The sequence below is a fragment of the Ptychodera flava genome, chromosome 3 (assembly GCF_041260155.1).
Source record: "Ptychodera flava strain L36383 chromosome 3, AS_Pfla_20210202, whole genome shotgun sequence".
NCBI lineage: Eukaryota > Metazoa > Hemichordata > Enteropneusta > Ptychoderidae > Ptychodera > Ptychodera flava.
Genome location: NC_091930.1, coordinates 49,876,651 through 49,887,207, shown reverse-complemented (window position 1 = coordinate 49,887,207; position 10,557 = coordinate 49,876,651). Strand labels below are relative to the sequence as shown.

The 10,557-nt window shown below is 35.9% G+C and overlaps 1 protein-coding gene across 1 annotated transcript; it reads left to right on the top strand.

Annotated features, from left to right (window-relative positions):
* Positions 1-1,557: 1,557 nt before the first annotated feature.
* Positions 1,558-9,904, top strand: LOC139130222 (uncharacterized). The gene is made up of 3 exons (XM_070695971.1): positions 1,558-1,691; positions 4,907-5,092; positions 7,487-9,904. The coding sequence occupies exons 1-3, from the start codon at positions 1,676-1,678 to the stop codon at positions 8,512-8,514; spliced, it is 1,230 nt and encodes a 409-aa protein (XP_070552072.1). The 5' UTR covers positions 1,558-1,675; the 3' UTR covers positions 8,515-9,904.
* The last annotated feature ends 653 nt before the right edge of the window (positions 9,905-10,557 follow it).

Sequence of the window (10,557 nt, the reverse complement as noted above, 5' to 3'; positions counted from 1 at the left end):
ATGCTCTCTGCAGCTTTTAAGCGTCTTTTGAAAATGTTGACATTAGGAGAGGTTTTTATGTCCAGGGGTAAAGAGTTCTAAAGGACAGGAGCTGCTGCAGAGAAGGAGCGGTGACCATAGGTAGTCAGATTCCATCTAGGTGTGTGCAGAAGGCATTTATCAGATGAACGAAGAACACGTGATGAAGCAAAAGGTGTCATCAAATTCCTGAGATATTGTGGAGCTTGTCCATTCACGGCTTTGTAGGTAATCAGTAGAAGTTTGTAAACAATGCGATGATGTACTGGAAGCCAGTGAAGCTGCATAAGGGGATAATGTGGTCCGATTTCTTAGTCTTTGTAACAATTCTAGCTGCTGTGTTTTGAGCATGTTGTAACCGCTGTAACTGTGTATCAGGCAAGCCATACAGTAGAGCATTACAGTAGTGAAGCTTTGAGGATATAACTGCGTGGACGAGGGTGGCACAGGAATCTCTGGACAAGTACTTTCTGATACGACCAATTTTGCGGAGGAGGAAGTGAATAGCACTGCAGGTGGAACCGATATGTTGTTGAAATGTATGGTTTTCATCAAATATTACACCGATGTTCCTCGCAAATGAAGTGGTCTCAATAACACTGGAACAGATGTTGATGTCAGTGAACGGCGCTGGCAAATGGTCAAACTTAGAGCGAATCAAAATGACCTTATTCTATTTGTTTGCATAACAATACAATATCGGTCACATCTGGGACACACGGATCGCCAAGTTTTATTTCAAATTCGGTTAAGGATTCAAAAATCGCAAAATCACGTAGACGCTAGAAACCGAGAACAATTGTAACAGTGGACAAAGTCATGATAGGGCTTGCAACTATGGGCGTCTTTTATGCCGTAAATTATTATTTATACAACCAGTCAATAATTCGATTTACTATACATAGAATTAGGTCTCACTGCAGAGCTAGATTAGTCTCAAGTTTGTTCGGTCTATATTTTGCCATTGACACAGAACCTTTAGACACTAATGATAAATCCAAATGCTTGATAAATCTGCGCAAGCGCAGTTTCAAAACTATTTGACCCCCGCCTTTGACATGAATGAGTCATCGGTTTTCCCCCTTGTTCTATTTTTACGTAAATGTATTACTGGCTGCACATTAAGCAACGGCTAAGAATACATGTCTTTCTATCTGAAAGAATCGTTAGTGAAATATTTTAAATGAGCTACTATTTGTCAGTGCTCTGTGATAATGAAATATGCACTTACCAGAGCACGAGACAAACGGTTAACAATGGCGATACGACATTGAAAAGTCGACATAAAGAAACAATAAAAACTTGGTACAGATTTTGACTTCCCTTTCCACACCCATTGTTTTACATTTATTATAATCAACAACTATAATTGTCACATAAGTCATCGAAAGAAACATTATCGTCTTGCGCTTAAAATTTATTTTACATTTTACCGGACAATAGAAAGGCTTCACAGAGTATAGGAAAGTCAATCTTTTGCAACGCAAATGCATTCAGTGACACAGATACATCAATTATGTTATAACATCCTGTGATCTCCGATCACGTTGACGTTGCGAACAGGCTTATAAATAGACCAACGGCTGTGATCGACCTTATCAAGACGAGTCGCTGCTGTTTCAGTTTGAGCTGCCAACTTTCATCAAAAGGTTTTCCGATGGGGGACCAAAACGGTGAGTGAGCATTAAATATCGAAAATTTCGTAAACGTTAGAATCATGGGCGTTGCCGTTCGTCTCGACATGTACTCAAAGCACCAACATTTGCCAGTTACTATTTTATGAAATACTTAGTCACTTCCTTGTCTACGGTGACCTCTCTTTCATTGACGTCGTCAATTTCATCCTTGCATATTTATCGAAATCAAGAAATTCAATGATGAAATTCCTAACTTAACATCTTCACACCAGTTCAACCTTTATCGTGGGGTATGTACAGATACCACTGCGTTCGACTTAAATTGCCATCGCGAAAGTGAAAGCAATACTTAGAGTTAAATAATAATGCCTTCGATGCAACATTTGATTCGGCATGTAGCGTTTTCGATTCTTAATTTACTATACTTCAGACCAAGGTGTAAATACATAAATAAAGAGTGTACTGGTACTGATACCTATGATACATGTGTATTCGATCACAAAAATAAAACAACGAAAACAGAAAAGAGACAGCAAAAGCTTTTTAAGCAATCGGAAAATCATCGCCCAGAGCAAGGACTGTTTACGCGAAGAATTAATGACAGACTTAGTGACTATGACAGTTGAAGCGGCCGACAAAAGGTTAGAGCGCTGAGAGGGCCGATAGCAAATCATATGTTTTAATATATATTGTCCTATTAACTCCATCTATCTATTTAATTAAGTAATGAGTTCTAACTTATATGGAAATGCTGTATATATGTACGCATTAAGCTTCTTTCCTATTTGAGGGGCCTCTATTGGCACTAGCAAAAGTCACCACATTTTTTATTGTTTTACCATGGCCAGACCTATCTCTCTTCAAATCGGAATGACATAGACACGCACGCTGATAGAATACTATATCAGGGTGTCGGTAAAGCCAATTCGTCTTTTCGAATGAACGAGAAATAACGCTGACGTTAATAGAGAATGGGCCCTTCAACTAGCACAGTCGCTTTATGTGAAGAGAAAGTGTAATAATGGTATTCATAATCATTGGTAAAACGAGATAAATGAATAAATACAGGATTCACTTGTCAGGCTGGGTTCACGAAAATTGGGGGGAGGGGGAGGTCGGAAGATTTGCGTTTGAAATCTTAGTTTTAGACTCCCCTTAGTACCCTAAAAAATTTAAGCCCCTCCTCCCGTCTATATTATAAACATTTTTCCAATTTTTCAAGTCCCCCATCATCATATAGCCCCATATTTACTAGGAGTGCATGAATAGTAAAAATAAACATGTATTGCGTAGTTCTGCTCACAGATGTTTGACATGAATTCTTATCAGAAGGTTGTAGAGTCATATTACTGAATCAAATTCTTGAATTAGTTTTAAATGCACGGGTTGACTTTGGATTTATCAGCCTAAGCCAACTTGAGTTTAACAAACTCTGGCAAGACCAGCCGAAAAGCACACCAAATGACAATCATGAGAGCGTATGCAAAATGTGAATTCCAAGCTACATTTTGTAAAACTGTGAAAAAAACTGAGCGTAGTGACTTACCGAATTTGTTTTTTCAAAAGTACAAGACATAAAAGACTTAAATGCTACTGATATAAATGTTTTACAAAATTAACAATAATGAAAGATTAAAATATTCCATCAAATAATCATTCCATTTATTTACACATTGTTCACTTAGAGTCTTTACTGTTTAAAGTTTTTTTCACGATTGTGCTATTGTACGATGAGATTTGAAAATTTTATTCACTGCATAAAATTGAAATGATTTGTTAGTTATATACATTGAATTTAAGTGATTTTGTATAAAATCATGCAGTTTGACCCAATTTTTTCTCTCCAATATTGATTATTATCATATGCACGAATTCAAAAATCAATGGAAACTGTTAAGTCTCCTAGTCGTCCATGTGTTGCTATCTAGCCTGATCTTGTGTTCATGTATGTTTCCCTGTCAATTGAGCGTCCTCTGACCTAAACACTTTTACAACTATATCAGAGTCAGAGCTATCACTGTTACTACTGGTATGCAGTGACAGCTAAACTACATGAGAGGCAGAGCTGCGTACCGTCACTGCCGTTATGCAGTGACAGTGACACTGCCCGTAGGTAGTAGCTGTATATTAACTTTGATAATTTTGACAATAATTTTGTTCAGTTTATACAACCTCGTTCTTGTTAACTCCGTACAGCATGGTGTGCTGTCTGGTATTTAGCTTGCGAACACAAACTGTGTACCATGTACCTTGCATTTGTATTGTCGACAAATAATTTATGCAATGTATCAAATACAGTTTCTTGGTGTCTCTCTAAACACACAATATTCAGTTTGTCAATAAAGCCTGACATTCATTCATATTTGAGATTTGTCGAAGCTAAAGCCATTAAATGCAACAAAACGAGTCTAGATTTTGTTTAATTATTACTAGCATTAGAACCATTGGATGACATCTAAATGATGAGAACAAAAGTATTTTCAGGTTACCCCGCCCTATAGGCAGAGCAAAACTTTCAAGTCCCTTCCCCCTCGACTACCCCAAGAATTTTCGCGTTCCCCCTTGTACTCCTTCAGCCCCCTCACCAATGTGAACGCAGTCTGATAAAAAGAGTAGTGTAAACGTTCAGGATTTTGCTATTAGAACTACCTTGCTTCGGCATTGGCTTACCATTTACCAAATCAGCGTCGTCACATGTTGTCTTTAGTGACTTATCCGTGTAATTCTCGATCACGGGCGCTGAACTTCTAGTCGACGGAGATCCTTCAATAATTTGATTTTAGTTCCTAAAGGGAGAATGCGCCTCGGAGAGAGTTTATATTGGGAATCTAAAACGCTTTCAAATCCTTTGTGGTCCACCACTTGTTGAGGTTACAGCTAAATCTCTTGGTGTATAAAAACTTTTCACCATCTTTGTTCCGTGGAGTTTGCGGCCAATTTGATTTTAAAATATCGGTAAATTTTGGGTATTTGTTTCTCTAGTACCAAAATATGCAGTGTGACCCCCGATGTTTATTCTTGATTTCGAAAAAGAATGCTCGAAATATTCCTTTAGGAAGTTCAACTTTTTTTATGGCATAAGACATACATGTTTATATAATGTAATACTACAATAACCACCCTCTTCAGCTAGTATAATCAATTTGAGGATAAATTAGTTTGTACAACAATGGCCCGTGGCTCATACAGTACTTCTTCATTAACTGGAGATATTATTTTTTTATGTTCGTCGTCATCTGTTTTATTATCAGGACTAGCGATTAAATTGATTCCGGAAGAAAATAACGAACCAAGCCGCTCCGCTAAAGCAATATTTTTCCTTCTTGGATATTCGGGATGGAAGAACAAACGGCGCTGTGTGACACACTACCAAGTAGCTGACGGAAATGACGACTGCGAAATTTGTCGCGACCTGTCACAAAGTGTGATCCAACAAGGTTAGCTTCTTCGCCATATTTTGCCGCTGAAGTTCTATCATTAGTATTTAAGCTATTTTAGCGACAAACCACACCCAGCGATGGTATACCGCGAGATTTTGACCAGTTCACGACACATATGCACGAACGATATGCTAAGTGTAACAATATATTGAAATTATGGCGTGGGACCTCAAAAATGATCTAGCTCTTGCCAAAAACTCTCACGTGTGACAGCCGTTCTATATCGGAAATATACTACGGTCATTCTCCCTTGTCGACCAATCAGATCGCTGTATTTGCGCCAATAATATACTTGTATGATAGCTATTTAATTTCACCCAGACAATACTCATGTTTCTCATCATTTACTTCGAAAATGCACCTGGCAAGAAATTTGATGAGGATAAAAATCAACTGAGCCACATCACTAAATGCATATATAATCTTTCGGAATGCAATAAGGTGTGATCAATAACACTGCAGCAGTTTTCAAGACTTACACTGCAGTGCTAGCAAAGGGACGTATGTGAGACAAATGGCAATAGGCGACATTACTATTTTATTACTATCTACTATTTACTGATTCATTCGAATAAACAATTTATTGATACACGCTTCAGGCAAAAGCCATGTCATTACACTATGTGGGTCATTTTTAGCTCACGTGTGTAAACACGTGGGCTATTGTCATAGCGATGTCTGTCTGTCTGTCCGTGTGTGAGTGTGTGTGTGTGTTAGTGTGTGTGTGTGTGTGTGTGTGTGTGTGTGTGTGTCTGTCTGTCTGTCTGTTTACACGATAACTCAAAAACGCCTGAACGGATTCAAGTCAGATTTGGTACACAGGTACCATATGCTACTTGCAAGAACTGATTAGATTTTGGTTAGTGTGGCTTGCATATTAATGAAGTTATGCAATATCGTTTTTTCCGTACAATGGTTTCCCTATGGAGACGGTAATTACAGTGTAGACATATATCAAGAAATACTGCACAAAATTTCATGAAACTTTTCACAGATGACAATCTAAGAACATTATGATGATACTGTGAGTGTCATGTCAATTATCTTCTCATTTGCATATTTAATGAACTTTTGTTATTAGTGAGATAACTCTGAATTTCCTGCATTAAACTTGATGATACTTGCAACAAATATTGATCTGATATATATCTAATTATATTTAGAAGCATTAGGAAGTGTCAAGTTGATAAATAGCTCATTTGCATATTTTATGAAGGTCTGTAATTAGTCATATAACTCCGTTATAACTTCACCAAATGTGATGAAATCTGCTGCAGATACTGATCCGACTGATATCTAACTGTAGTGTAAAGCATTTAGTAGTGTGAAATTAATTAAGGGTTCATTTGCATATTTAATGAACTTTGTAATTATGTATATAACTTTGAAATTACGGCACCCAAGTCAGTGAAATTAGGTACAGATATTGATTTGATAAATATCTAATAGTACTATTTGGCAGTGTCAAGTTAACAAATAGCTCATTTGCATATTTTATGAAGTTTAGTAATTAGTGATATAACTCCAAAATAACTGCACCAAATGTGATGAAATCTGCTGCAGATACTGATCCGACAGATATCTAATTGTGGTGTAGAGCATTTAGTTGTGTGAAGTTAATTAAGGGTTCATTTGCATATTAAATTAACTTTGTAATTAGTGATATTACTCCAAAATTAAAGCATTAAATTTGATGAAACTTGCTACAGATGTTGATCTGATAAATATCCAATCGTACTGAGAAGCATTGAGCAGTGTCAAGTTAATAATCAGCTCAAATTGCATATTCCATGAAGTCTTATAATTAGTCATATAACTCCGAAATAACTGCATCAAATGTGATGAAACTGCTGCACATACTGATACGACAGATATCTAACTTTGTTGTAAAGCATTTAGTAGTATAAAGTTAATTAAGGGTTCATTTGCATATTTATTAAACTTTGTAATTAGGTAGACAACTCTAAAATTTCGGCACTAAAATTTTGTGAAACGTGCTACAGATATTGATTTGATGAATATTAAATTGTGCTATGAATCATTGAACAGTGTCAAGTTAATGTAGGGTTTATTTGCATATTTAATGAACTTTGTAATAAGTGACATTACTCTAAAATTACAGCATTAAATTAAATAAAACGTGCTACAAATGTTGATCTGATGGATATCTAATTGTCCCCAGTGTCAAATTAATTGACAGCTCATTCGCATATTAAATAAAGTTTTGTATTAGTGATTAAACTCTGAGAGTACTGTGCGAAGTTGAAAAAAACCTGCTACATATAGTGATAACATATATCTCATTGTTCTGTGAAGGGTACTACTATTGATGACCCTGTTGTAAAACACGTGAGCATATTCAGTTCATATCTGGTCATGTTTATTTTATAGGTGATGGACAAGTACTGAGGAAACCTCGAAGATATGGTTCATTGGCCTGGCTACTCTTGTTAGCGACCCTACATTTAGTGAACTGTATTCAAAAGCTCGTATACCGATGGATGCAGAAAGAAGAAATCCTGTACCTATTATCATATCTTTCATTCTTTGTCCCACGCTTTTTCATTCTTTGTGTGCTCCTTTCGCCCAGACTGTCAAAGTGCAAACCCATGGCCACGGGCACACTCCATGCACTATCGGACGACTTCGTATTCTACTCACTTAAGCAAACAGTCTGTAATGTGTTTGATTATATGTTTTTTGGCATTCCACTGACAATATTAGTATTAATGATTGTTGCGTTTGAAGTCAGTATTCCAATAACAAGTGGATGTATTATAGATGGCTGGGGTTTTGTGGCATTTGTAGTACAAACACTGGGTGTTATTGTATTTTCAATATTCTGGTTTTTAATACTAGGGTTGCAAAGGTCAGTGGAGGTAGATTGTAACAGAATGATAAATTTTCTGCACGATCACCGACAAGATAAATCTCTCTGTTCTAGAAGAATTTTAGAAAGTTACTTATACTTTACAAGGCTGAACAATGTCGTATCTGTGTGTATGGTTGTTACGATTGCATTGAATATTTTTCAGATATTCTGTCACATGTATTGGAACTACAATATTTTTGTGCGTCAGACGGACAATCCACAGGCTATTGTGATTAATGTGATCATGTGGTTAGAGATATTTATATATTTTGCTTTACCATTTTATTCTGTTGGTTTGCACACCTGCATCGGTCACACCTGGGACGCCCTCATCGTCAAGATCGATAGTGAATTCGATTGGGATTCATACATCGCAAAATCAGTTAGACGCCTTAAACCTACATCAAGTTTGGACAACCTCATGATAGGGCTTGCAGTTATCAGTGTCTTCTTTGCTGTGAATTTTCCATTTCAGTGTGACCAGTACTGGAGAGAAGACTCGATATGTTCAACAATAAATGCAACAGATTTCAATGTAACATGTTAAGAAACTAAACACGACAACTTGTAGATGTGGTTAGAATGCTGTGGCCAGACCCATGTTTTATTGGAGACTGAAATTTAGTCACTATTAGCATAGTTTTGACTTAAGTAACATTGAATATGCACAGAGTGCGATGTTTGTGTTTCAAGAAAAGCTAAGTCGTTGAGTAGATTTTAAAAACATAAGCTCATAGAAAAATATGAAAGTTCAAAAATTCAATGATGAAAAACGAAATTTAATCTCCAGAGACACTTTGTTTTTTTAAATGTCTGTGTATTATTTGGATTGTTTGATTTCTGATCCTTGAAATGCAAATTTATACCCAAAAGAGGAACACTTAAAAATTATATTTGATGAAATCAGATCGTGTTGAATAATGTGATGCAAAGATAACTCTTTCCTTAGTCGAATGGTTACATGCTATACATATAGCTCACCCATGTAGAGTAACCCTTTGTAATACCGGACTACTTTTAACAATAAACGGAGAATCGCCGTCAAGAAAGGATGAAGCGTGAAATGTGCTTTTCAGGCATAGTGGTCAGATATTAACCCTTTCAGTGCTATGATTTTTCCCACCAAAATTTTAGTGCAACATTTTTACCAATTTTTGTGGATTTTTCTGTTATTGTTTTATAATTTTGGACCAAATGGACATCACGTTTTATTTTCTCTAGTTTGTTATCAAATTTCTGACAAAAATCTGAAAAAAATTGACAGGAGTATATTTTCTAACTGTGACAAAAGTTGACTTTGGCGCTCAAAGGGTTGATAAACCTTATGCATAGCATGTTTTTCTGCTGCAAGTCAAAATGTAGTAGTGTTGGTATCAGTTTCCTGAAGAGAAACCAAGTTATTAAGTAAAACACCATGAATTCTTTGTAACAGTTGTAGATGTCATAATGGTTGAAAACAGGGAAGCTCGCATTTGATTCTTTAATCTTGCAGGTTAAAACACTATTCTGTTACATGTGCGTTTTTTAAAAATTAAATGTTGCAATATATCATTATAAATCTATTGAATAAAACAATCGACATAAAAATAATCCAAAGAAAAATAAACAAGAAAATGTGGAAACATAATACAATTTTACAAAGTCTTACGTTTTAGAAAATCACTGACAATATATTGTTCTATTAGTACTTTATAGTTATTTAATTCGTTTCTCAAAATCATTTACTCAAAGTATTCAATTATTTTGCAATTATCGGATATTTTGTATCAGTATTTCATGAATTGTTATGATTTTGTAATTATTTGCTATGTTACCATTTCACTGACATGGCAATTGTAATCATCGATAACGATAATTTCACTATGTTTAATAGCATATACCTAAGTTATCATAATTTTGTGATAAACTTGCGATGAATATACTATATAACATGATATTAAGGTCAGTGTGCAACATCTTGGGAAAGCTGTAGGTGATGTGTTGTGTTGTAATGATTCATCAATATTTATCATGCTAAGTTCTTCTCTCATGGTCTTGTCAAACCAGCGAGGCACAACATGTTCCTACTTTGCATGTTATGAAAGACTTGGTCATGTGAAGGCCATTGGAAGACGTTTTACTCTAAGCATGACTTTTGTTGACTCAACCTGCTGCAGCTTACCATGTAGAGCTGGTAAATATAAATGCGTAGGTTTTTGAATCCTTGTCTTTTTCTTGACTGGCGTGCCATATAGGAAAGTGCTAGGCGTGATAAGATCAATGCTAATAAAATTTAGCCAGCCAGTGAGCCTCACGATTCAGATATGCAACTTTTACCATTGGTTTTTATTATGAAATGCAAACTGTTGGAATAATCCATTGTAAACATGTTCTCAGTATCTTTTAAAACCGCTCTTTCATTGTCATCGGCGTCTTCTTCGCTGTGAATTTTCCGACACGTTGTGACCAGTAATGGAGAGAAGACTCGACATGTTCGATACCAAATGCAACATATTTCAATGCAACAATTTGTCAATAACCTGATAAGGATATCGCCATATTGGCTGGAAAGTACTAAGGCGGTATTTTTACAAGCTCAATAAGCGTTCAA

What these genes read in the sequence shown, in the direction of transcription:
- LOC139130222 (XM_070695971.1), top strand. An exon ending in ACAAAGTGTGATCCAACAAG is followed by an intron (nt 5,093 to 7,486) that starts GTTAGCTTCTTC and finishes TTTATTTTATAG; the next exon opens with GTGATGGACAAGTACTGAGG.